General features: G+C 51.4%; 1 protein-coding gene across 3 annotated transcripts; it reads right to left on the bottom strand.

Annotated features, from left to right (window-relative positions):
• Positions 1–735: 735 nt before the first annotated feature.
• On the bottom strand, positions 736–27,571 carry ARHGAP25 (Rho GTPase activating protein 25). Of its 3 annotated transcripts, XR_001412431.1 has the most exons (12): positions 27,135–27,571; positions 20,317–20,510; positions 18,090–18,177; positions 16,719–16,838; positions 13,053–13,260; positions 9,435–9,567; positions 8,402–8,475; positions 7,719–7,840; positions 6,337–6,536; positions 5,313–5,896; positions 3,042–4,708; positions 736–2,711 (listed from the first exon to the last, which is right to left on the bottom strand). XR_001412431.1 is itself a non-coding variant. In XM_014945446.1 (11 exons), exons 1-11 carry the CDS (start codon positions 27,193–27,195, stop codon positions 4,528–4,530), a joined length of 1,965 nt encoding a protein of 654 aa, XP_014800932.1. In that variant the 5' UTR covers positions 27,196–27,571; the 3' UTR covers positions 736–4,527. The 3 variants fall into 3 exon arrangements, 2 of the variants coding, with proteins under 2 accessions (XP_014800932.1, XP_014800933.1); XM_014945446.1 differs by having other exon boundaries at positions 736–4,708; XM_014945447.1 differs by having other exon boundaries at positions 736–4,708; positions 27,130–27,184.

Here is a 27,571-nt window from a genome sequence, read left to right as displayed (position 1 = left end):
GCTTTGTCCTGCCCCCACGTTGGTCCTTGCTTCATCAGGATGCTCCTTTTTAGTGAGGCTATTTTTCCTCGGGGCTCATTTGACCAGCTGGCTTCGTAGCATCCCTGTGCTGCAGCAAGGTGGCAGGAAAACCCCGAGAAAGCAGGACAGTGGGGCCACCTCCAGGGAGGCTTTGGCTGAAAGTCCGAGGATGATTTTTCTCCCCACCTTAGTGAAGAGTTATTCACCCACGAAGTAGCACTTTGGCAGCCCCTTCTGCTTAAAAGCAGCCTGTTTGGGGGTATCTTTCAGCTCTCACGTAAAGGACAGATTGCATTACTCTCTCATTCCTGGGGAGAACAACTTGTTCTCGTGGCTTTTCTTGCCTTTGCAGCAAACACCCGAAATAATGGCCGGACACTTTCCCGCACGTCCACCTCGCCTCCCACAGCAACTTGCTATTCTCTGCAGGAGCCAGGCTAAAAAAGGAAAGTTACTATCATGCCAAAAAATGCAACTTTGATAAAATATGAGGGGATAAGTCAGCGTAAGTGTGACTGGCTGGGGATCCAAAGAGAATAATGCGGGAAGGATAATTTTACTTTCTTGCCTCTCACGCCTACCGAACGCCTGGATCCAACAAAGTGAATTCCTAACTAAATGCAGTAAATAACTAAGAAGAGAAAAACACATTTTTTGCTCTAACACAAAGAATATTAGACAGTGAGAGCAGGACTGAAATTATATATCCTAAAACTTGTTGTATTTTCACCCCGTAATGCATGGTTTAACAGTTTTAGATACATTCAGACCTGTGGTTTTAATTGCTCTAATTTGGAAAGCCACACGACATTAAAAGGAGAGGAACCTCCTCTGTATGTTTTGTGGGTTTTCCCACACACTCTCCCATCACTTTGAAGGGGATGCTCTCGTGTCCTCTGGCTGCTCAGTGGGAAGGTTAAGAGGGGTGAAAAACTGCCTTTTTGGCAGTTTCCAAGCCTACAGTACCCAGGACAGGGTTGAAAAGGATCTTTCTACAGGGTTTATTCTTTATTCTCTGACAGACAATCTCTTGTACTTTCATACGATACAAGTAGTTTCACACTTTCTAGGATACCCAGAATCGATGCTTAAAGCCTGCTGAGCTGAAAAGCAGCCACCAAACAACCCTCGGTGAGTTTATGACATCCTTTTGCAGCACAGAGGAACAGCAGCCCCTGCTTCAGGAAGAGGAGAGGCTTTCTCTGCTGCTCCTTCCCCACAAAGCTTCACGGCTTTGCTGCGAAAAGAGAGGGAGGAAGGAGATGTAGGTCGTGCATCAGTCAGTTTTCGGGGCTCTCATTTGTGGTGTCTCCAACAGAAGATCTGAAAGTGCATTAAATCCCGAGTGGGACTTGAGTACTGCCAGTCTTCAGCTGCATCTCCCCTCAGGGATGAAAAGGGTGCAAAGTTTCCACGTGTCTGGGCAGATCTGTGCTTTTCTGTCTCTGGAAAAAGCTCACATTTTTAAAAAAAAAAGGAAAAGCCTCCTTATCTTATGGCACCCAACAGCAATATCAGCTCATATGATGCTCGTGTCGCTCCCTGAGGCCATTCACTCCCCCCGTGCACGTAGGAATCTCCAGCCCACCTGACCTCTATCGGGAAGCCTTATCTTTTAAATATGACCACTGTAAACACTCCAAATTTTAATGGGCAGAATATCTTCAAAGAAGCTACTCTGATCTTCAGAAGCAGTCATGGTTTGATAGAGGTTGTTGTGCCTATCTATCTGCAGCGGAAGCGGAGGAATGTGCAGTTTATACTAAAATAACGTGCACTTGTCCTAATCATGGAGACTTCTGAGCCTCAGCCAAGACTTTTCACGTCATTACAGCCTCCTGCGGGCTGTGAAGGAACTACTTGCCTCTTCACACTTTTGATCTTTGCAGAAAGGAGCGTGTGGCATTTCCAGCCCAGATGTTCACGAGGTTCCTCCTAGACCCGATGAAGAAATTTCTCCCTAAATGGCTCCTGAGCCTCATGCCCAGATTAGTAATGAGTTCCTTGTAAACGTAAAAAATTAAATAAACACTGAAGCAGCTCTGCCAAGATCGTCTGAATTCACAAAAAAGAATCATGAATTGCTCTCAAATGTTGGCAGGAAAAATGCATCTTGCAGGCACTTTGGAAACCTCTTGATTTGAGTGTTGGGAAGCTGTGAGTCCCAGAGGTGGATGGTGGGACCTTTGACTTGTGACACAGCGTTAGTGGTGCTTGAAAGAGACTTTGAGGCAAGAAATGTGTCATCTCAGGATGCTGTAGCGTGTGGGACATGCGGGTTATGGGGAAGGGGAGGTCTGTATAGCTCATAGCTCGGCTTTGAAGGTGTTAGGTCACCTCCACCACCTGATGGAGGCCACGATGTCCTCCTTGGGGGCTCTTCTCTGTGACACACATCCCTCTGCAGGGCTGTGGAGCTCTGCACCAGCAGGTTCAGCCCCGCTGGTCCAGTGCAGAGGGGTTACATGAGCCTCACTGGGATTTTAAATTACCACATTTCAGGTTTCAAATATTTTAATCAGATTTGATCATTGCAAGAGCAAAGGACCTTGGCTGTGGGTCCTTTGGAAGGTGCTATGATTTTGCAGTAGCCCCACGCAGTAACCCTCTGAAGGTCTCCAAGAAAATGTAATGCCCTGGTGTGAAGGTTTGTGGGCCAGACAGTGAGGAGCTGTGTAATCTCTGGGGACCTATGGAAAGGAAAACCACCTGCAGTCAGAGCCTGTAGGTCCAATGAGCGCTTTATGGGTTGGACTCTTAAATGTATCTCAGCTTTCATAAATCTCTCCTTTACCGGTCCTTTATATCCACAGCTGAGGGAAGGTGGATCCAATAGACCAAACTGAATATAAGGTTGCAACTAAGGAGCCTGGGCTCAGTTTAAGGCTACACAAGCCCTCCCCCAGCAAGGTTGATAGCAGCAAGTGCTATACACCCAATATTTTTTATTCTCTAATAACATTTTCCTGCTCCTATCTTCCCTTTTTTCCTACAGTTTCCTCTGTGTCCCTTTCTCTCACCAGTTCATTCTTCTTTTCAGGCTCTGCCAAGCAGGTCTGCAGCCTCTCTTGTGCTGGACTTTGCTGTCACCCAAGCCACGTCCTCAGTAGCAGAAATCCAATTAACATCCCCACGGCTGGCACAGAGACCTGTGGTGTCTTGCTTGAGAAGTCCTGCAGATCTCTTTGCTTTTCCCTTTTCTGTCCCTTTGAAGGCTCCAGGAGGGGCTGAGGCTGGGGCAGTGGTGTCCCCCCTTCTTAACGTAAAGGAGGAGTGAAAGGTTTTCTTGCAGAATCTGGTGATTTTCTTCCCTTCAGCGGCGTCGTGGTGCTGCTGGAAGGGTGACTTGCTGGCAGGAAGCAGGAGAACAAGCAGAGAAGTTTACAAATAGCCACAGGGACACAAGGAGACCTTTGGGTGCAGTTAGTCCTCATGCTGGTGGCAGCAAGTGGCCGGGAGAGACCCAGCATCACCGTTGAAGTGCAGACCCAGGTTTCCACCAAAGTGGCTGAGGAGATCCCGTTCTATGCTGATGAAATGAAGAAAAATGAGAGTGGAGGCGGTAAATAAGTCCAGATTTGTTATTCTTTGAAAACGGTCTGTGAGAGAAAACGCAGAAGCCTCATTTTCTGTATGGAATAAAGCTGCTGGTGGACTCCCTCTGCACAGAGAGCTCCCTGTACGTGAAAGCCCTCTCCAAAGCCTCAGCAGCAGCTCTGCTGGAATTATATACACATGGCTATAAGGAACAGCGACTTAAAATAACTGAACAGCCACTTAATTAAAGAGGTTTCTAGGATATTGTGATTTTATACCTGGAGCCTTGATATCGCTGGGTCTGGCACAGCACCGTGCGTGATGCTGCATGAGATCTCTTCTCAGTGACCCGAGGGGCTGTCTGGGCTTCTCTTGCTCTATAAGAGCAATAATCCACGGGATGTATTAATGTGAACGTCTCAACCGTGGTGCTGACAGCATTTGCAGCCCACCATCCAGGCACACTGTGACGGGCTGTGCCACCTCAGGGATTTTCCGTCGCCCCAGATCCAGGATTTAAGGACTTTTTGTTCCGCTCAGAAGCGCTGTGGGTATCTCCAGCAAGGAGCCAGCTGGCTGGCAGGAGGGATGCTTGCTGGTTTAGTTCTGTGAAGGCATAATGTGTCCTTAACCTGAACTCCTGAGTGCAAGATATTCTGATTGAGCAGCAAGAAGTATTGGCCTGTTCTACAGGGAACTGGAGCAGCTGAAAGAGGAGTTGAAGAAAACACCAAAAAAAAAGCTAAATAATATTTTTGAAATTTCCTGTTTCAAAGCATAAACCAGCCTCTAGCTCCTGGGCTCCTTCCTCCAAACTAACCCACGGTCAGTAGCAGAACATGGGATGATAGAGGTCCCTGGCTCTGAACCTGCTTGGCAATTCCAGTGGATTCATGCAGCTGCATTTCCTGTCTGTGCACAGCTCGGTGTCTTCTCCTAGTTGGTTTTAACATCAGTTTTGCTTGTTAGCTAAATAGCTAATTTTTTAATCTTCTCCTCAAGCATCTTGTTTTTCTTCTCCATGTCCTCCCGTAAGCGCTCCATGTTCATCAGCTTCAGCTCCAGTTCCTCAGACTTCTTCTTCTCCTTCTCAATGTCATGGTTCAGCCTCACCACTTTGGCCCAGACTTCATAGTTTTCCTCCTCAAGACTGCAAAGAGAAACGGAGTGTGAAAGGATGGGATCAGAAGAGTGCCAGGAAGTCATCATTTGGCTCTTGAGGAGTCTGCCCTCTGTGTCATTAAGCAATAAAATAAGCCAGAGGTTCTGTCCTGATCCCCCAACCCTCAATGGCCACAAAACACGATGGAATAAATCAATATACTTGATATATAATAATATGATAACAATATGTGAAGCTATAGTAGCACTAATAATGTTAGTTGATAGTTAGTCGATGTTAGTTAATGCTACTGCTGAATTCTGGATGGTGTAATGGTACAATATTGTAGTAATAACAAATTGTGACAGTGTAATTATTGCAGAAACATTTTAGTGCCATACAGTGATGTAATAAGGACTATAGAGTATTAATATTGTAGTAATATAAGATTAGCAACTATGTCAGGAGAGTATAGCACATGAGTATTGATTTTTAGATAGTCTATAATATATAGTCTATACTATAAGACTGTATTTTATCATTAGTCATTACTATTATACACTGCTAAATAAATCTCTGCAATACCAGCGTTGTGATAACAGGACCTGAAGACCTCGTAGTCTCCAGAAAGCAGCACTCTGTCACGTGTTACCTTTTAATTTGTTCCTCGTATTCATTTTTCTGTACCTCCTTTTCTTTCTCCAGCTTCAAGATCATGTTTTGCAGGAACTCCTTGCTCTCCTGGTGGGGCTGGGAGCCCTCGGCCGGGCTGCTGGTGGGACTGGCAGCTTCCTGGGGCTGATGGCTGGGGCTGGGGCAGGGCAGAAACTCCTTGTCAGAGCTGCTGCTCGAGGGGCTGGGGCTGCAGCCAGTGCCTTCCCCACTTTCCGCCTGGGAGGCAGGGACGTTATCGTAGGTTGAAGCCCGGTGGAGGTCGAGCAGCTTAAAAAGATCATGAGACAACGTTCTCTTATGCCCCTCGGGGACCACGGGGCGCGTGCTGCTCCCAGGGGAGCTCCTCCAAAAGTCACTGGCAAATACGTCGTTTTTGTCGTTGCTGCCTTTCTCCCCCGGCGAAGCAGCCGTCAGGAAAGATTTCCTGTTAGGTAGAGTCTGAGTTCTTTTCCTGGACTGCGTTTTCCACATTCCCAGGGTATCTTTGCCCCCATTATCTTGGCTGGCTGCACTCGAGCTCGCGGCTGCTCCGGGGGCACTGCTGGAACCCGGGTCATCTCTCTGTAAAACAGACGGTGTCAGGAGAGCCTGGTCCTGCTCCGTCAGCAGAGAGAGGCTCCAGGAGCTACAAAAGGCACATCTTAACATGCCAAGGGGAATGGCCCCAGGTTTCCCATTAAAAAGAACCTCTTTGCAGAGATTCTTTCTTTCTGAGAAAAGCCTTTAATCTGCAATGTTTTCACCTCACCAGTATGACCTGCCTTTGACTAAAAAACTTTAGTAGGAGTTTTCGTTTTTCCCAGAACAGTAGATTTTCCACAGGAAAGTGGGAAGTTTATCTACGTTGTTTTCCTGACATAGTTACTCCAGGGATGACAGTTACAGCTCTTTACCCTACTCATAGCGAGTGCTGTGTCTTTCTGACCTGTGAGACCCCATAATAATTAATCGCCCATTTATTAAATTTATGCTGTATTATTTCTCTGAGGATCCAGCCTTACCATTTGCCTTTGGATCAAGCTCTCTGCCCTGGACACTGCAGGATCCTCTGCCGCGTCCCAGCCCACGGAGCTGCGTGGGATGGGGGTTTTCTTGTCATTTTTGTTGGCAGGGGGGGAGGGTGGCACATCCTTGGAGGGGGGAAAGAGGACAGCATGGTCACTTATCATCACAGTCATCACTTTCTGGATCTGTGGGGTGCCTGGAAGAATATTAGAGATGTGTCAGCCGCAAACCCAATGTGATGGGCTTTCTTCCACCCACACTTGCATCTTCTGGTTGGTCTTTCCAGTGGCCAAACTGGAGATACATGTAGAAATGCAGGTGGAGTCAAGGAGCGTGATCATTAAACCAGATAAATGGAGGGATTTTTATATCACCCCAGAACAGCAGGAGCAAACTATGGAGCAACCAGGACGAGAGTCTGCTCAGCTGCACCAAGCCACAAATTGTGCTGCTTTGGCTCAACAAGCAAACTCCAGGTATCAGTTGTACAAACAGAGCAAACAGAGCAGTTGTTGGCCTTAAAATATTTCTTCTATTAGTTCTGTTGCATCTGCCCTTGCCCGTGGGATTACAGTTTGGCTCAGCTAAACAGTAATTTCTTTGAGTTCCCTTGCCCGTGGGATTACAGTTTGGCTCAGATAAACAGTAATTTCTTTGAGTTTCCTTTCAGAGAATCATAGAGTCATAGAATCATTCAGGTTGGAAGAGACCCTTGGGATCATCGAGTCCAACCATCTCCCCTACTCTACAAAGTCCTCCCCTACACCATGTCCCTCAGCACTGCATCTAAACGTCCCTTAAACACATCCAGGGATGGGGACTCCCCCCCCTCCCTGGGCAGCCTGTTCCAATGCCCGACCACTCTTTGGGTGAAAAATTCCTTCCTAATGTTCAATCTAAACCTGCCCTGTTGGAGCTTGAAGCCGTTCCCTCTTGTTCTGTCGTTAATTACCTGTGAGAAGAGACCAGCACCAACCTCTCTACAGTGTCCTTTCAAGTAGTTGTAGAGAGTGATGAGGTCTCCCCTCAGCCTCCTCTTCCTCATACTAAACAGTCCCCTCTGTTTCTCTATGAAAAATTTTACACCTCCCTGCTCTAAGCAAAAGAAAGATGACTTCACTGAATTCCTGAAATATTTGAAATCTATGGAGGGAACCCAGAGTGGAACTCCTAAGGGGTGTTTGTCTCCTTACCACATCTATAGCCTAGCTAATGCGTGGCTTTACTCTGCCCTGCTGCACTTAGTGTGCCCAGGCACGCGTCTGCCTTGTACCCGTGGTCTACAGTAGAAAATTTTTAATGTCAAGATTGTGGATGCAGCTGAGTGTTTCAGCAGATCGGGTGCTCCAGTGCCAGTAATTCCAGGAGCCCCTTTTACCTCTCATAATAATTGCAGGATCCTCTATCTTGGGTCTGATGAGGTTCACTCCAATCACTGTTGCCAGGTTATCCACGCTCATCTTGTTGATGCTAGAGTTCAACTGTATTTCATGTAGGAACCTGCCAGAATCCAAGGGCAAATATTTCAATTCAGAGAAGAAAGGCTGCAAAAAGCTTTACACACCCACTGGCATAAAATCCTGATTAATCCGTCCAGCTCCTCCTTTGAGTCCCAAGGAAACATATAGTTGCCTTATAACTGCAAGCTGGAGCTAGGTCTTACTGGTGTCAGTAGAAACACCACCATGTGATGAGCTGTTCACCCAAAAAAAAATCAAAAGGGAAGGGAAAAACCCCATCTAGTATGTAATAACTGTGGGGAAATCACCCAGGCTGGGTGAAACCTTACAGTTTTGTTGCATGGGTCTAGAAAAATTACACTTGATTTTAATTCTCAGGGACCCATAAGTGAATTTTTTGGTAGATATTTATGCTCAGACATCATCAAGATGTTTAGCTGCGTGGCTGAAATTCTCCCCTTACAAAAGTCAGGATCTGGTGCCTTGAGGAGAACCAAAACACAGTTTCAGAGGGCTCTCTCTAGAGGAGTCAGCCTCAGCCCATGGGATGATATTTCTACTCACCAACACCAAATCTGAGCTGTTTGTGCAGAGGACTGACCTGCAGATATAGCTGAGGAGGTTGTAGTTGTCTCTGGGAAGGAGGGACAGTTGATTCAGGAGTTCCTGATGGCCCTAAATGCAAGTTAAGAAACACCTCTATGAAGAGTCACAGATCTATTACGGAGTCAAGAGTCGCTCTTGGTCACTCCATCCATCCCTGCATGGTCTCACCTCTTGGTATTTGCTCACTTTGGAAGTTACATTTCTCTGGCAGCCCAGGCGTGGGCAGGGAGAAGCTTTTGCACAGATCTCAGGAAAAGGAGGCTCCACCACGGCCACAGCAGCAAAGCAGAGAGCAGGGTCCCCCCCAGCCCAGCACGTGTGTGATGAGCTCTTCGGAAAGACCTGATCATGCCTAAACTCCTTCCATTGCTTCTATATCAACAGTTAGGACGTTTTTAGCCCCAAGGATCCTGAAGTGAGACAACCTCCAAGAAGCACTTGCCCTTGAAATATCAGGCTGAACTGCGGTTCATGGAGCTCATGCTACTGAGGACATCTGCCTTATTTTTGTGTGTATAGGAACAGCATCCCTGAGTGGGGTTTTTTGCAGTAGGAAAGCTTCTTTTCCACTAAAATATATAGTTAGGAAAAGAGAGTTCGTGCTTATTTCTCACTTCTCCCTCTCCCAAATCCCCGCTTCCTTCCTTGCTCTCACCCGGAGCCTCCCCCAGCTCCCCTCTCGCCTCGGGCCGATGGAGGCTGCAGGAGGTTGGGTTTCCTTCCTCTCTTGGTTTTTCACACTCACACTTTGCTGCAAGGGCTCGACAAAAAGAGGTGCAGAGCAGCTCTCAGACCTGCTCCAGAAATTTAAGCTTTAAAGTGGATAAACCCATGTTGTCAAGTTGGGAAACCTCACTGACTTTGGGAGATTTTATCCTCTTAATTTTTTTTTTCTGATTTTTTCTGCTTTTGAAGATCAGCAATGCACAGCTCTGTATGCACCCGGCATCTCCAGCTCGCAAAGCCCCAGCTTTGCTGAAACACAGCTAATTTCCAGGCCAAAAGGAGGGGAATGAACATGTCTCTACCTTTTTCTCATCCGCTTCCAGCGCCTGACCGCACAGCAGAAAATCCTCATACTGCATCCAGGGCACCACGGGCTCGGGGAGCTCCCGCAGGTAGAGCTTGAACAGAGAGGCCACGGTGTGCACATCCGTGTCCCTGCAAAGCACAAAGAGCCACTGGTGTTAAAACCCACACCAGCTTCTGAGCAAACCCTGCCCCACACCAAGACACACCACACCAAGACACCAAGAGAGGGAATGGCTTCAAGCTCCAACAGGGCAGGTTTAGATTGAACATTAGGAAGGAATTTTTCACCGAAAGAGTGATGGGGCATTGGAACAGGCTGCCCAGGGAGGGGGGGGAGTCCCCATCCCTGGATGTGTTTAAGGGCCGTTTAGATGCAGTGCTGAGGGACATGGTGTAGGGGAGGCCTTTGTAGAGTAGGGGAGATGGGGGGCCTCGATGATCCCAAGGGTCTCTTCCAACCTAGACCATTCTATGATTCTAAGACGGCGTTTAAGATCTGTGTATAGATGCGAGAGAGAGAAATAGATAAATGGGATGGGACAAACCACGCTGGGGGGAATCCATAGAGCACCCCGAGCCTGGGAAGGGTCCTGCCTGGCAGGAAAATAAATGCTGGGTGGAGATTTTCCCCAGCATTGAGGTGGTAGGTCCCCAGTGCTCATACCCTGAGCCTTCCCAGCCCGTGTTTGCCTCCGGAGGGTTTGCAAACCCTGGTGTTCCCGCGTTTGGCAGGCGCTCCCCGCTCCCCAGAGCTGCCGAAGCTCGCCGGGGGTTTTTAAGATTAACAGCAATTACTGAAGATGTTCTGCCGGGACAGATGTTTGCAGCTTTGCATACCATGTAGTTTACATTATGTCAAAAGGACACTGTCAAGATTGTAAGCCTCTAATTTGACCTACCTTGAAGTTGCTAAACTCTTATAAACTTCTAGCGAAAATCCCCCAGGTCATTTATTTTTAGGATTGGTTGGGGTTTTTAAAATACTGCTACTTTTAACAAATGCACATAGCCATAGAGGGATTTTTTCAGAGCTTTGTTTTTGTAGGGCCTATTGATACACCCCATTAGGCATCCTGGATGCTAGGGGAGCTAGGGGAGCTCCCTAACGCTCCCCGCTCCCTCCCGCCCTGCTCGTGCTGAAAATACTGCTACTTTTAACAAATGCACATAACCATAGAGGAATTTTTTCAGAGCTGTGTTTTTGTAGGGCCTATCGATACACCCCATTAGGCATCCTGGATGGCAGCTCCCTACCACTCCCTGCTCCCTCCTGCCCTGCTCGTGCTCGCAAGTGTGTCTGTGCAAACCCAAACCAGCTGTGAAGGTGGTACTGAAGGTCGAGCCAGCATCTTGCTGCATTCAGGTCACTGGAAACCCCAATTATTGGCCTTCCTCCTTGCTAAAAAAAGGTTCTGGTTGGAGCACAGGGGGGTTGCAGTCGCCCTGAGCTCACCACAGCAAGGCTTGTACCAAACCCTGTAACCAAATGGGGTTAACATCACAGGGGGCTGGGAAAGGGGCCAGGCTCCCTTCCCATGCCCCGCTGCAAAAAACACTTCTGGGGAAAAAAAAAAATAATAATAATAAAGGCTTCACCTTCCTATGACCCCCCCACAGGTTACAACAGGAAAGCTCTCAGCAGGAATCGCACCCAGAAAGCAGGAAACGCTCAGCTGTAAAACCAACAGCCCGGATGGTCACGCCTCTGGAGCAGCTGTGACCCTGCCTGGCACAGCACAGGGATTATTTTGGGAAAAGTGCTGTGGTTTTTCCTAACCAAGTTGCATAAAGTTAGGTAAAAATAGGAAAAGTTACGTGGTTAGGGCCAGGGCTGTGAATACAGAGGTGAGACCCCTCCGCTCCGCTCAGGGGAACTGTTCTGCACAAAAGTCCAGGGAAGCTCCTGGGTTTGGGTGCTCCCTTCCGACAAGCATCCCAGATAGTGCTGGCAGCTCTCAGAAAATAAAAACAAATACATACAAATAAAGGCTTCACCTTCCTCCAGGTGATGCCCCATCTCTGCAGACCCAGGGAGCTGCCCCATGTGGCACCATCACAGCCAGTGGCAAACACCTTCATACACACACCGCAGCCTGGGCGCTCCTGGTCTCCGTTATGGTGGACAGGGCACCTTCCTATGACCCCCCCACAGGTTACAACAGGAAAGCTCTCAGCAGGAATCGCACCCAGAAAGCAGGAAACGCTCAGCTGTAAAACCAACAGCCCGGATGGTCACGCCTCTGGAGCAGCTGTGACCCTGCCTGGCACAGCACAGGGATTATTTTGGGAAAAGTGCTGTGGTTTTTCCTAACCAAGTTGCATAAAGTTAGGTAAAAATAGGAAAAGTTACGTGGTTAGGGCCAGGGCTGTGAATACAGGGGTGAGACCCCTCCTCTCCGCTCAGGGGAACTGTTCTGCACAAAAGTCCAGGGAAACTCCTGGGTTTGGGTGCTCCCTTCCCACAAGCATCCCAGGTAGTGCCGGCAACTCTCAGAAAGTAAAAATAAATACCTAAAAATAAAGGCTTCACCTTCCTCCAGGTGATGCCCCATCTCTGCAGACCCAGGGAGCTGCCCCATGTGGCACCATCACGGCCAGTGGCAAACACCTTCATACACACACTGCAACCTGGGCGCTCCTGGTCTCCCTTGTGGTGGAGAGGGGAGGGCAGGAATTAAACCAAAAAGGCTCACTTTGGGTGCCATGAAAAGGCAGGACCCACTTTTCCTTTATTCCAGCACAGGGGTCGTTACTTGCCCCCACGCAAACTGTCCCGTAAAGCCCCAGAGCAGCCTGCACCGGTGAGCAGGGGACACGGGGCAATGCTCTACACAACTGGGGCCAAAAACAAGGGGGTAAATCTGACCTGGGGGTGGGGAGAGGTGGGAAACCTCTTTATAGAGAGCATGAGGGGCAGCTGGTCTGTGGGCTGTCTCGGGGGGGCTTTATAGAGAGTTGCACCACGGGTCTAGCTTTTTTCCTCTCATTTTGCAGAGGCAGTGGGAGCAAATCTCTTTCTCCAAAGCCTCTCCGGGACCCACATGCAGCTCTCCCAGCTTTAGGGAGTTTGCTGTTTCCTCTTAGCCCCACAGAGGAAGGGGGTCAGGAGGACACAGCCTTGCAGCAGCCAAAATCTCTCTCTCCTCTCTATATGGTGTTGTAGGGAAAAGAAACAGGAGGAAAAGATCATGGCCATGGGCTGGCAGGGAAAGAAAGAACCTCTGCTGTGTGCATTGGGCTGTTCTTTGAGATTATTTGTGATCCTCTACTTGCTCTCCCTTCTCTAAACCTCTACCCGTAGCTGATGGGCATTTCTTCTGCCTCCTTCCTTGGCTGCTCCTGCAAATGGTAATCTCTGCGTGGGGCCGGGATTTTCCTAAATGCTTTCCTTTATTTCCGTGAATCTCAATTCAGAACCCTCTGATTCTGCTTTTGCCTCCATTTGGGGTTTCTGCGGAATCATCTCGCATTGCCAAGCCCTTCTGGAGGGTCCAAGTTTTCTGCAGGGGGTCTGCAGACTGCTGGGGTCTCTGGGGTGTTAGACAGGCTGTTTTTACCCAGATTTTGGTGTGGATGAGACCTAGCTGAGTAGGAGAGAGGGAGCCCAGCATTACCTGTCGAACGATGGCCTTTCCCCAGCGTCGAACGCATCCCTGAGCTGTTTCACCAGGTTGTCTTGGCCAGGGAGGCGGAAGATGCCCTCCTCGCTCACGCCGTGCTCCCGGATGAACTCGGCACACTTCTGCACCAGGATGGGCACCTGGTGCTGCCCAAACTTCTGCTCATAGGCCATGGTAACTGCCAAGCGCTGGCCGAACACCGCTAGGGAGAGAGCAGAGAGGTCAGAGGAGCCCGAAAGCTTTGCTAAAGGCACATCAAGTGCAAATGTGCCAGCAGGACCCGCTTTCCTGCTAGCACAGGAGCCACAAGAGGTCTGCAAACTAAGGGAAAGCAGAACTTCTTCCAAAGAAATAATAGCAAAAAGTGAAACCTTTTTTCTCCTCTGAATAATAAACAGTTACTGAACTCACAGAATCACAGAATCACATTGGGTTGGAAGGGACCTCTGGAGATGACCCAGTCCAACCCCCTGCCAGAGCAGGGCCACCCAGAGCAGGTCCCACAGGAACGTGTCCAGGTGGGGTTTGAATGTCTCCAGAGAAGGAGACCCCACCACCTCCCTGGGCAGCCTCTTCCAGGGCTCTGTCACCCTCAAAAGAAAGAAGATCCTCCTCATGTTTAGGTGGAACTTCTTACCTTCAAGTTTGTGCCCATTTCCTCTTGTCCTGTCCCTGGGCACCACTGAAAAAAGACCGGCCCCATCCTCCTGACACCCACCCTTGAAGTATTTAGAGGCGTTTATCAGATCCCCCCTCAGCCTTCTCTTCTCCAGACTAAAAAGACCCAAGTCCCTCAGCCTCTCCTCCTAAGAGAGATGCTCCAGGCCCCTCAGCATCTCTGTAGCCTCTGCTGTCCCCTCTCCAGCAGTTCCCTGTCCTTCTGGAACTGGGGAGCCCACAACTGGTCCCAGTGCTCCAGATGGGGCCTCCCCAGGGCAGAGCAGAGGGGCAGGATGACCTCCCTCCACCTGCTGGTCACACACTTCCTGATGCCCCCCAGGATGCCCTTGGCCTTCTTGGCCACAAGGGCAGATTGTTCTCAAAATGGTGACAGCCAAGCAGTGAGCTTGGTCCTGTGCCACCCCGCTTGCCTGCCTGGGAGCAGGGAGACAGGAACAGTTTTTTGCTGTTGTGAGGGCACACGGAGAGAAGGCAAGCTCACCACACACACCTGAGGGTTATAGAAAGCACAGGAGATCACCAGGAAATAAGAAAAGCAGCCTTGCAGAGTTTGGGAGCTGGAACTCTTACTGATTTAGTTGCTTTTCTTCCCCCTCCCTTCTCCTCTCACCCTCCAGAAACTCCCCTGTGCAAAGAGCCGCAGGATTTTGCACCAGGCAGTACCTTTCCTTTGGAGAAATGGCTTTTTCCTCCTGAACTCGCAGCAGAAGAAGAGCTCGAAGGCGGGAGGGCAGCAGCCTGCATCCCAGCTCTTCCTCCTCGGAGCCTGGGGCATGGTGAGAGCAGACAAATCCCAACTGGAGCTGGCTCTGGGACATTAATGGCAAAGGGTCCTATGGTCCTCTACCATATTTTTGTCCCTGTAGCATCTGCAATGTGTTCACCTCCTGCTCTGAAGGCTGAAATAATTCCTCTGCATCTTCCAGACCAGGAAAATGCACGAAAACACTCTCATCTGGAACCAGGGGCTTGTCAGCACCTGCCTGATCGTGGAGGGTTTTCATTTATGACTCATTTACAGTTTTAAATAATGGATATAAATCTGTCATTGTGCATGGTAAAAGCAAATAGCGCTCTTTTCTTTTTTTTCCCCACCCTGCTCTGCTTTGGTAGCTGCGAATGAATTGCTTATTTAACTGCAAGCTGGCAGATGTGTGAATTTGGGGGTACCTCCCCAGGGCCATGTCCCTGCCAGCCCCCCCGGGGGGCGGCTGTCATTATAGGGTGGCAACCAACCCCCAAAACCCCTCGGGGATTTTGGAGACCCTTTTGCTATTGCTTTGTGCTTTGCAGCCACTGTGCTTTTTGGTGTGGAAGAGGCTCACAATGAGCTGTGTCACACAGGGCTGCTTCCAGGGGGGCTTCTGCCAAAACCCCCACTCTGCTGTGGGTTGCTTCAAAAGCATACATTGCCTCAGCTTGCATGGAGGCCAAAAACTGAAAGCGTGAAGTTTTGGGGTCTGTTAACCTGTGTATTGACATAAAATGAAGCTCCAGGGTACCTGACCTCTCTGCTACCTGTCATTTAAGGTCTGCTTTCTGTCATATAAGGTCACTTTATCCAGCTGGAAGAAACTAGCAGCCTCCTAAGTTTAAGCGAGGATCAGATGCAGTTGTTATTGTTGTTATTAAATATTAGACCCAGGTGGGGCAATGCCCTGAAAAATTTCTGGCTCATGCAATCTTAATTTCAGATGAGTGCGGGCCCCAGGGCACAGCATCTTGCAGTTTAGAGGCAGAAAACACCAGGGTTGCCGACAAAAAAACAGTGGTGGTGTTATTTAGGTGGAGTTTATCTGTGCCTAGGGCAGGGTCACCACGAGAGAGCTCAAACTGGCACCATCTGCTTGCAGTGATTTACAGTAACACAGGAGCTATGGGACACCAGAGCTCCATCCTGCCTGTCTTACCCAGCTGAAGGGCATGGACCCTGTAAAAATTACAAAAAATAGTGGTGGCAAAGCACAAATGTAGGGAGAAGAGCCTCAGGATGACCATCCGGGTTAGTGCTTTTTTGGAAGAGAACAAAAGAGACTCCCAGCCCTGTTTTCATCAGTGGATCTTGCTTAGAGTAGTTCATCCTGGAAGAAATTTTTTACTATGAGGGTGGTGAGACACTGGAACAGGTTGCCCAGGGAAGTTGTGGATGCCCCATCCCTGGAGGGGTTCAAGGCCAGGCTGGATGGGGCTTTGAGCAACCTGCTCTGGTGGGAGGTGTCCCTGCCCAGGGCAGGGGGGTTGGAACTACATGATCTTTAAGATCCCTTCCAACCCAACCCATTCTGTGATTCTATGATCCTTATAGTAAACATCTGGATGGTGCATCCTTGCAGGAAAAGTGGCTGGAGTCACCTTTGCTGTTTCCTTTGTGGGCTTCGCCTGTGGTGGCAAAGTTCCGGTGCGTTCCTCTCTGGTCGATTCATGTTTTACACTTCCCTGGCCACAATTTTGCAATGGCATAAATAAATGCACACCCCAAGGGGCTGGAAGCACGGATCCTGTCCCACAAGCCCTGCCTGTGCCCGGGGAGGGTGATTGCGTGGCCAAGGCAGGCTCTGCAGAGAAAATAGGGGCAGAAGCACTGCGCTGAGCAGGAAAAGCTGGAAGCAAAGCAAAGCTAGGAAATTAGCAGGTGAAAGGCAAGCTTTTCCAATGTTTTATCCCTGAATACAAGTTGTTTTCAAGAACGACATTTTCTGGGGTCAGGAAGTCAAAGAGGAAGTTTGCAAAAGAGCCTGAAACCAGCCCAAAAACCTTCATTCATGCTTGGCTGCCGTTTCCTTAACACTCCCCATGTTTGCAGCAGCCCTGGCGCCGCAGGGGCTGCCCTAGGAGGAGGTTTCTGAGTTGTCACACGTTACAGTCACTATAGCTCCCTTTTCCAGTGTCAAGGATTTATGAGACCAGCTTTGAAATCCTGGCACAAAAGCCCTGCAGAGAAGGAGATGGTAGGAAACAGCCTTTCCCGTTCTGCTTTACCTCCTGACGACGACCCCAGCACTCGCCGGATGGATTTAACCCATTCCTCCATCTCAGACTGGGAATTAGCCATGAGCACGCAGGTGTCCTGCCCTGTCCGGTTCTGGTCTCCAGAGACCCCTGCAAAAAGAAAACATAAGCATGAGGATAGGGAGGCTCCACCAAGAGACTTAGATAGATTGGATGGATGGGCCAACTTTAGTGGTATGAGCTTCAACAAGACCAAGTGCCAGGTCCTGCACTTGGGCCACAACAACCCCCTGCATCAGTACAGGCTGGGGGAAGTGTGGCTGGAGCTGCCTGGAGGAAAAGAACCTGGGGGTTCTAATTGACAAGTGGCTGAAAATGAGGCAGCCGTGTGCCCAGGGGGGCAAGAAAGCCAACGGCATCCTGGCTTGGATTAGAACTAGTGTGACCAGCAGAAGTAGGGAGGTGCTTGTCCCCCTGTACTCAGCACTGGGGAGGCCACACCTGGAGTGTTGGGTCCAGTTTTGGGCACCTCAATCCAAGAGAGATCTGGAGGTGCTGGAGCGGGTGCAGAGGAGGGCAACGAAGGTGGGGAAGGGCCTGGAGAACAAATCATATGAGGAGCAGTTGAAGGAGCTGGGACTGTTTAGTATGAGGAAGAGGAGGCTGAGGGGAGACCTCATCACTCTCTACACCTACTTGAAAGGACACTGTAGAGAGGTTGGTGCTGGTCTCTTCTCCCAGGTAATTACTGACCGTACGAGAGGGAACGGCTTCAAGCTACAACAGGGGAGGTTTAGCTCTTTTTCACAGCAAGAGTGGTCAGAGACTGGAACAGGCTGCCCAGGGAGGGGGTTGAGGCCCCATCCCTGGATGTGTTTAAGAGCCGTTTAGATGTGGGATTTGGGGATATGGTGTAGGGGAGAACTTTGTAGAGTCGGGTAGATGGTTGGACTCCATGATCCCAAGGCTCTTTTCCAACCTGAATGATTCTATTATTCTATTTAAGCATCATTTATAGAGAGGATTGGAGGAGAAAAGACACACCCCTGTTGTTTTCTCTGCTAAAGACTTTTTGGCTCCAAAGTTCCCCATTAATATCTATCTGGCTGTGAAATGAAGCAGGGTTTTTACATTCCCCCTTGCTGAAGGTCTGCAAGAAGGGAACAGAAACTGCTTCACGCTGCAGCCTGGCCCTCCCACGGGCACTGACCCAGCGCCCTCCTCCAGCCCTGACATCTGAATATCGAAAGCAAGACACTTGTTTTCACACGCAACGCAGGGCAGTGGGGACCTTGAAAAGGACTGGGAGCAAAAGGGCTGCCAGAACGACTTGCCCAAAATGGTTTGGGGTGGACAGTCCAGCCCAAAAGTGGGTGATGAAGAGGAGGGAAGTGTCCTCACCTGGGATGATTTCGAAGATAAATTTCCCTCCTTCCTCCGGGTTGCTGACCACCTCCTTGATGGTGCTTCCCTGGAGACACAGGCAGCCCTAGGACAAAGCAGAGCAGGAGCTGCAAATACCCGTGTCCCATCTGTGCCAGGCTGGCACTGCCAGGACTGAAGAATTCAAACAGATTGCAGGAGCTAGTGGCCTATATATATACACATATATGCTAAAAATTATTTTCAAACAATAAGGGAGGCTCCATAAATGCCAGTTTTTCTGACAAAGGAATTCTCAGAATGAGAAAACTGGTTATTTTGCTCTTTCTGGCTTTTTTCCCCCCTTCTCATGGTTTTTTTAACCCCTGTTGGGAGTGGAGAAGACCAGAGCATCCCGTTTCTGCTGCACCAGCGCAGGAAAACTCTTCCTTTAACACAGCACCACTTAAAACCAAAAAGGAAACCCAAAGTTTGCAGCAGAGGAGTGGAGAAAAAAAGATGAAAAAGGTAGGGAAAAATAAAAAGCAAAGTGGAAAACAGCCCTTTCTTTTGGATTTTCCTTTCCCCAAGTGTCGGGGCGATCACGGGTGGCTCGGTCCCGTGGCAGGGGATGGTGGGGAGCGGCCGAGGCGCGGGGCCGAGCGGTGCCTGAGTCAGCACCGGAGCCTCCCGGGGCAGGAAATGAGATGGAGCCGCAGAAATGACGCTTCTCAGCGGCTTCAGCCTCCAGAGAGACACCGGGCTCCCCCGGGCAGCGGGGACCGGCCGCGCTCCCCGAGCCTCAGCTCCAGCTCCATCAGTTGGAGTCGTCGATGGGATCAGGGAGGTTTGAAATGAGCCAGGATGGTCACAGCAAGAGCTGCCAAAAGTGCCATGAAGAGCAATAAGTTTTTTGCAGCACTTTTTGTTTCTGCATCCCATTCACAGCCAGGGAGACGGCTCTTCCCAGTGTCCCCTGAAATGGAGCAAAGTCAGAAATAGGACCCAGATCCCGCCAGGCTCAGCCCTGTGCTTTCACCCCAAGGTTCTACTCATCACCTTCCTCTTACGAGCTTTTTCTATCTCGAGATTAGTTTTCCAACCAGTAACAATTTGCACAGAGACTGGCTTTTCCGGCTCAGGGGAGGACCTTTCCCTGAAATTTCTCAAAACAAGGAAAAGATGGTGGCTATTCAAAAAGTAAGCTGCAGTATGGAGGAAATGGTTGAAAAACCAAAAGTTTATCCATATAAATTGGGAAAATAACCTGATTTCTTCCTGGTGAGTGTACTACAGTGCATACCCTGCAAAACGGTTGGCAGGAGTGAGCCAGAGGGGTTGCTACAGCCTGGAGAGGCTGAAGGTGGGGTGATGCTGCTGGAGAGCTGGGGACCACAGGCATTTGAATCATGCCCAAGTGAGAGATCACACCCCTGTTTTGTTCAAAGGGTTGGGTGGACGTTGTGCTCCCCTGGGGATCTCAAAAAGCTTCAGAACTGACAGGCACCGGAGCGTTCAGCAGATTTCAAGCCCTTTCCCTTAGAGGAACAGGGCAGGGCTCCTCTGGCCGCGCAGGGTGGACCCAGGGCAGCAGCTGAATAACACAAACTGTATGGGCACCACTGAGCCTTCTGTGAAGGATGGGGCTGGGCCAGGGTGGGAGACAAACTCCGGGGCTGGAGAGAGACACATTTCCTTTCTTTATCCCTCCAGCTGCCCTCTCCTGCCACAAGAGGAAAGAGTTGCCCTTCGTTGTTGTCTGTCCAGCCCACAGCCCTGCCGGGAGGTCTGTCTTGGGCAGATCCTCACACCCAGGCTGTGCTGAAGGTTCTGCTTGTGTCTTCCTAAAAGCATCCTGTAAAATACCTTTCCCACCGAGTGCACCATCACCTTAAGCACCCATTGCTGCTCTCACTGTCCCAGAAATGGGGGGGTACCCAGAAATGGGGGTGTACCCAGCTCTTTTTCTCCCTAGGCTTTTTCTGTTGTCTTGGAGAGTGATAACAATGTTCTAGTTGGTAACTCTTTGGTTTTTTCCAACCCCCCGTTGCCTGGGCACAGAGGGGCCAAGCCCCCAGCAGGGCTTGCAGGCACTTATTTAAGTGCATAGATGATCCTGCCCGGGATATCTCATCTCTGTTGCTGCCCACAGGCAGAAAAGCTCTTTAATACCCTACTCCAGACCATTCCCAAACCATTTCCCGATGAGCAAAGTTGGTAGACCAGGGAGGCTGAGGACCAGCAGAGCTCGACGGCCTCGTCCTACCTGCGGTTTGACATCGTCCTCGTCCTTGTAGTAGTAAAGCTGCTGGCCCTTGAGCACGAAGTACCTCTGCTGCCAGTTCTTGACGATGGAGCGCTGCTTCTTCAGCCAGCCGATCTTCAGGGGCCGCTCCAGAGGGTTGGGGGAGGCCGGCCGGGCCCCCACGGCCTCGCCACTCATCACGCTCCTGGAGCGGGCTGCGAGGAGAGAGAGGGACGGGTCGGTGGGGATGCTCGGGGACCAGCTGGGACCACCAGACCCCCGTCCCCACGGCCGGTGGCAGCTACAGCAGCGAGAGCTCTGCCCCCCTGCCTGAGCTCAGCAAACTGGCTGGAGGTTTTAAAGGAAGTGGCTGCAGTATCTGTCAGTGTGTGCTTCCTTTTTCCTGCGTGGGAGTAATTGTCTTGCAAGTGAGAAGAAAATCATTAGCTTTTTTTTTTTTTTTAATGGGAGTGTGTGTGTTGTTTTTTTTTATACCCACCCCAAAAGAGCCTGCAGCAGCGATAGCGGAATGACCCAGCCCAGCTTGAAAAAAAAAAACAAACCAAAAACTTTGTTGGAAATGGCAGTTCTGCTCGGGGAGAGCGTTGCCTGGTGTTTCCAGTGGAGCAGTTCTCACACAATGGGATTGGAAAGTCTCCAAGGAGGGGGAGGAAGCGCCAGTGTGGATTTACCGACTGGGCAGAGCCGTGTCCCCCGTCTCCCCTTCGCATCACACAGACGAGTTCTGTGCCAGGGACCAGCAGCATGGCCCTGTGGCATCTCAAAATGCTTCTGTGACAGTAAATGCCTTGGGAGGGATCATTCTGGTCAATGCTTCTAAATACTTAAAGGGAGCGTGTCAGGAGGATGGGGCCGGTCTTTTTTCAGTGGTGCCCAGGGACAGGACAAGAGGAAATGGGCACAAACTTGAAGGTAAGAAGTTCCACCTAAAAATGAGGAGGAACTTCTTCACTCTGAGGATGGCAGAGCCCTGGCAGAGGCTGCCCAGAGAGGTGGTAGAGTCTTCTTTAGAGACATTCAAACCCCCCTGGACATGTTCCTGTGGGACCTGCTCTGGCAGGGGGTTGGACTGGGTGATCTCCAGAGGTCCCTTCCAACCCCATGTGATCACCCTCTGTGATTCTGTGATTTCTGGAAGGGATTTTTGCCTCTGGACTGGGCACTGCAGGACCCCAGTGCCAGCCCAGCTGGGCAGAGTTAGCATTTGTGGTTGCAAAGACAATGATCTGACTCCAGGGGAATTCAGCTTCAGTGGTCTCCGCACACGGTGATCTCTGTGGTCTTGCATCTCCCCTGCTAAAACGGAGCTGAGGGCACCTGGCTGGGTCCTGTGGGTGAGGGAGGTGCAGGATTTGGGCCCCTGGGGCCAGCAGTGTTTCTGGCAGTGGGTGTTGAGGCTGAGCCGGGGCTGAGGGGGGGTTGTGCAATGCCCTGGGATGGGGGAAGCTGTGGTGGCCCCATATCTCTGCCCCCAGCTGCCTGCTTCTCCCCCGAGCTGCTCAGCAGAGCAGAGAGCTGCAGTTAGATAGGAGCAGCGATGAACCCTGGCACGGACCTGGGGTTGCAAAGGACAAGCTGAAAGAAGGAGAAAATTAAAAATCACCCACCGCTGCCTGGCGATGGTTGGGACTGGAGGCATCTCATGGCTGAGCGGGTGCTCCCATTGCACAGACACCCACCAGGAGCATGAGCCACAGACCATTCTGTACTCGGTGCCCAGCAGTCTGCGGTCACTTGGGAGGTCAGGGGGGGCTGCAGTTCAAGAGCAGCTTCCCCTTCTGAAATCCCCTGCAGAAAGAAACCCTGCCCTGCTTGGCCTTCATCCTTGGGAGGCAGGCTTGGGTAGGGCGCTCTGAGCTCCCCTCTCCCTCCTTTCACAGGATTGCAAATCAAAATCCCCAAAAACATCAAAAAGAACAGTGACTGTAAAAATCAGCCTTCAAAATGCAGTGAGGATGCTGCTTACACCTCAGTGTGCACTGCCGTGGGATGCCCCCTGCAGAGGATGGTGGCAATCAAGGACCTTCTCAAGGGATTTGCCAGGCAGCTCCCCCGAAAAATGCGGATACTGGGGATTACCCCAATTGAAAAACCCAAACGGGGTTTCCAAATTGCACCTCGTGCTCAGGGCAGCTTCTTTGCTCTTTGCCAAAACATCTGCATTACTCAAGTCTCACAAGTGTGGATTATAATGCTCAGCAAACTACTCACGAGCGGCCCCGCTCCTCTCCGTAAATCATGTTCCTTCATGATTTGATGCTCAGAGGGATGGAGCACCTCTCCTATGGAGACAGGCTGAGGGAGCTGGGATTGTTCAGCCTGGAGAAGAGAAGGCTCCGGGGAGACCTTATAGCGGCCTTTCAATACCTGAAGAGCTGGGGAGGGACTCTTTGCCAGGAAGGGTAATGATAGGACAAGGGGAAACGGTTTTAAATTGGAAGAAAAAAGATTCAGATTAGATCTCAGGAAGAAATTCTTTACTCTGAGGGTGGTGAGACACTGGAACAGGTTGCCCAGGGAAGCTGTGGCTGCCCCATCCCTGGAGGGGTTCAAGGCCAGGCTGGATGTGGCCTTGAGCAACCTGCTCTGGTGGGAGGTGTCCCTGCCCAGGGCAGGGGGGTTGGAACTCGATGATCTTTGAGGTCCCTTCCAACCCAAACCATTCTATGATTCTATGTCTTGGCTGCCACGGACTCCTCAGGGGTGAGGAATTTTGGGGAATGATCCTGGGGGGTGCAGCAACCGCCGGGAGCACGGAGGGTACTGGGTGCAGGGCTCTGGTGCCTCCCACGGACACTGTGCTCTGCAGAAACCACAGAGCCCGTTGCCAAAGGGCAGATCCCCAGGGGCTGGCTCCAGACCGGCCCCGTTCTGCAGGACGCAGCCTTCCCGCGGGCCAGTGCTCTGATCACTTCCCAAATTTTGCTGTGGGTTGTCCTGTCCCATCACAGGACCTCGATGAAACAGTGATTCTGATGTTCACTCCGCTTAATTAGCACTAAGGTTTGCAGAGCGAGGTCTCCCTGCCGAGCACAAGGGCTTAATCTGAAGTGAAGCTGCTGCGACACAGCTCGTGGGGTCTGTACGCACCCAAACGGGTGGAAACCAGGGATGTGTCTCCACCCAACAACTCCATCAGCTTTCCCCAACGAGCTCAACTCAGCCCAGCAGCACTGATACTCCAGCAGCACCAGGCTTGGGAGGAGAAATCATGTCTTTTAGGAAAAATGCCAAGTTTTACTACTTTTGATTGGAGATATTAATCTCCTTCTAAGCCCATCAGGGCTCTGCACCTGGAAGGGAAGTGACCTGGCAGGCACTGCTTCCCAGGGGTTCCTCCTGCTCTCAGCCTTGAGCTTAAATTGCCTGCTCCTTGCTGGAAATAAGGTTTATTCTCTCCCTCTTTGCAGCCTCTCCCAGATGCATGAGGAAGGGGGAGCACATTGAGGTCCCCGTTCTTTAGCATCAGCCCTTCTGGACCACCAGACTCACGGTGCAGCCGGGGGGCCATGCTCAGCTGTGTTTTGCCCGTGTTTAGACACACACACAACTGTGTCTTCCCTCCGCACGAGGCAGCTCCCCCTGTACGATGATGGGCTCATTTCAGGCCAAAATAACAGCTCTTTCTTACCCACGACGCGAGCACTCCCTGACCGCTCCCCCCACCGCAGGGCTCTTGCGGAGGCGTGGGGAGGGAGCTGCTGTGGGGAGCTTGGCTTTGCAGACAGCGAGGCTATTTTTGCCTGGTGGAAAGTTTTCTGCATTCAGAAAACCAGAGCTTTCAAGGCTGCGGCTCCCTCCTTTACCACTTTCCCAATTTTCTCCCTATTGTGGCCAGTGCGATGCCCAGCTCCTGCGCGATGCCCAGCTGAAAATTTTACAAGGGGCTGGGGTGAAGCTTCTTCCCTGGCTCTCACCAGGGTGGCCCAGCACCCGAAATCATCTCCTCCTTCACCAACACATCCCCAGCACCCTCGGCCCTGCTCCTCCTCACCGCTCTCACAGGGCAGGAAAGAGCCACTAAGAGTAAATGCGGTGCCCCCCGAAGCATTTCCTGCGGTAACCGCCTCTGAAGTCAAATATTTCCTCCAAAACATCCTCACTCTTCCTCCAGCCCTGGGGACCAGCCGTAGCAGGGTGCCCACGGCCTGCTGCCTGCTTCCTGAAAAGAGGAACCCTGCCAAAGCGTGTCTTGGAGGAGAAACGGTGCTGGGTGTCACCGTGGGGTCTCCATCAACGCTGGCTCCTGCCCCAAATCCTTCTCTTGGGAAAGAGCCCTCCCCATTGCTCCTGCCCCACAGGAGGGACGTCGGGTACTTGCAACACAAACCAGGAAAAGCCAAAGCGCCGCCATAGGTTTTTCAACGAAAATGGCAAATGCAATTTTCTCCTTCATTGAGCTAAATGGGTTTGCATTTTTCTCAGCAGGAGGAAGCCCACAGGAGCCGTGGCGCTGCCCTGGGGTTTACAAAAGCTGCGTGTGCCACGGCCACAGCTGGGGACGAGGAGGGGGAAGTGTCTCGAAGCTGGGAGGAGCCAGGGAGGACGGTGGTGACTAATTTGTGATTATTTTCCACAAGCAAGTCACATCCCTGCAGCACCCCCGAGGGTGGCAGCGGCCGATCCCCGCAGCCAGGAACCCTCCAGCGTGAGGAGGGTCCATCACCGAGCTGTGCCCCAGCTCTCTGCACACACACACACACACACACAGCCCTCATCTCGGGGGCTCGCAGCAGCTGCAAGCTGCAAAAAGCACCCAGAATTTCATCACTAACTGATTTTTCTTGGAAAAAAAAAAGCAATTCCTGGTAACAACACAGGTTCAAGCCTGTGTCCTGTCTCCACCCTCTCTGCTTCCCCGCAGCCAGCAGACTCAGTGTCCCCTGGCCTTTCTTCCTGAGCTGCTGATCGAATTTACCCTCTGCCCCGCAGCCTCTGCGCAAAAAAAAATCTTAATTATCTTAAGAATGGGCAATGCAGAAATCCAGGACGCTGCCATGATAACTACGTGAGGGTTTTTTCCCCCACTGTCCTGCAGACTGGTGGGTGCAGGTGATGGCACTGCCTCCTCCATCCTCCTGCAAGCTCCTGGACCACCAGGGTCTCATCCTTCCCCTCGCTGTGTGTCACCGAGCCAGCCACAGCAGTGGCCGCCGGGGGCCAGCGGGGCTTCATCTGGGGCCTTGTGTGAAGCAAAAGGTTTGGCCACCCCCCGGAAAGCAGCTTCAGACAGGAGTCCAAACTGCCCGTGCAAGAACATCCACCTTGCAAGGTGCAGGGAGGAAGAGCTCAGCACCACAGGGTCTGGCTTGGGCAGATCTCGCTGCCACAGGGACAAACCAAGTTGCCAACGGGTGCCTTGACCAGTGCCAGGACCACGGAGGACCTTTGCTGGGCTTGTGCCCCCCTTCCTTGGCCCCACCATCCACCCCCCTCCCCGGCTTCACCCAAAGGCAGGCATTGGCTCTGACGTGACCCCTCAGAGCCCAGGATCAGGACCCCTCACTCCTCCCCAACCCCCTTCTCCAGTGGTTTTCCTGCTGGAGATGGATCCCATGGCAGTAGAGGAGAGTCAAACAAAGCCTGGGCAGAGCAGATCACCCAGTGAGGCCGTCCCATGGCACAGAGCCCGGCATGGGCATCAGAGGGCTCTTTACCACCGAGGAGAGGAAACGAATGACGTTGGGGAGGGCAGAGAAACCTGAGCAAGAGCGAGATTGCTTCCTCCAGCCTTCACCGTTCCGTCCGCCTCTTGGCCTATGCTTCACCTCCTGCAAGGCTTGTGCCAGCACCATCAGGACCCCTCACTCCTCCCCAACCCCCTTCTCCAGTGGTTTTCCTGCTGGAGATGGATCCCATGGCAGTAGAGGAGAGTCAAACAAAGCCTGGGCAGAGCAGATCACCCAGTGAGGCCGTCCCATGGCACAGAGCCCGGCATGGGCATCAGAGGGCTCTTTACCACCGAGGAGAGGAAACGAGTGACGTTGGGGAGGGCAGAGAAACCTGAGCAAGAGCGAGATTGCTTCCTCCAGCCTTCACCGTTCCGTCCGCCTCTTGGCCTATGCTTCACCTCCTGCAAGGCTTGTGCCAGCAGAGTCATAGAATTGTCCAGGTTGGAAGGGAGCTTTCAGATCATGGAGTCCAACCCTCAACCCAGCTCTGCCCAAACCCCCACTGACCCATGTCCCTCAGCACCATGTCTGCCCGGCTTTTACATCCTTCCAGGAATGGCGACTCCACCACTGCCCTGGGCAGCCTCTTCCAATGCTTGATAACCCTTTCAGTGTCAAAATTTTCCCCAATATCCATCCTAAACCTCCCCTGGCACAACTTGAGGCCGTTTCCTCTTGTCCCATGGCCTGTTCCTTGGCAGAAGAGACCGACCCCCCCTGGCTACACCCTCCTTTCAAGGAGTTGGAGAGAGCAAGAAGGTCTCCCCTCAGCCTCCTTTTCTCCAGGCTCAACACCCCCAGCTCCCTCAGCAGCTCCTGTGATTTAAAATCCCCCCCAAAACCTGAATTTTGGGTGGGGAGCAGCCCCACGCTGCCAGGCCCCCCCGTTCCCCACCCTACCCAGAGCCGCGGCGCTGCCCGTGCCCCCGCAGCATCCCTGGGGGACAACTTTGCAAATCACTTCTTGCAAGTCATTTGCAAACCGGCTGCTGTCTCGAAAGCGGTAGCTGGGGGCCAGGCCCCCCCCACAAAAGGCCAGAAGCAGGTTTGTAGCCCAAATCGCCGCTGTGCTCGGCCGCAGACCCCCAGTTTGCACCTGAAAGGCTGAAGCAGGAACCAAAGGGCATAAAGAAACACTCACGGTACCTATTTTTGCAGCATCCATTTTCAGGTTGAAATCCCAGTTCCGAGGCAGCTTGAGGGACATTTTGGATCAAAGAGGGGCTTTTTTTTTTTTTTTTTTTGGTTTTTCGAGGGAGGCTTGCTTAGGAGACAGGCTGAGATGAAGTTCTGACAGTCCCGTGGGGCTCCTGTGCCCCGGGGTGCGATCCCCCCCCCTCCACGAAGAGCTCAGCAAGGCTTGATTTGCCAACGTACTTCCTCCTCCCTCCTCTCAGAGCGGCCGTGAACAACCCCATAAAAGTACTTTCCTGCCCTGCTTTCCTGCAAAGCTCTCGTCTTGCTTCCCCGACGACGCCAAGGCGATGCTACCTCCTTTTTATTTTTGGCCCCCCTTTTCTCTCCCCCAGCTTCGGCTGCCGGGGGGACGCAGCGGCCCGGCCCCAGCCCGCAGGGAAACGTGG

The sequence above is a fragment of the Calidris pugnax genome, unplaced genomic scaffold, assembly GCF_001431845.1.
Source record: "Calidris pugnax isolate Ruff unplaced genomic scaffold, ASM143184v1 scaffold120, whole genome shotgun sequence".
Classification (NCBI taxonomy): domain Eukaryota; kingdom Metazoa; phylum Chordata; class Aves; order Charadriiformes; family Scolopacidae; genus Calidris; species Calidris pugnax.
The sequence above is the reverse complement of the archived record's forward strand: the minus strand, read 5'-3'. Positions and strand labels throughout refer to the sequence as shown.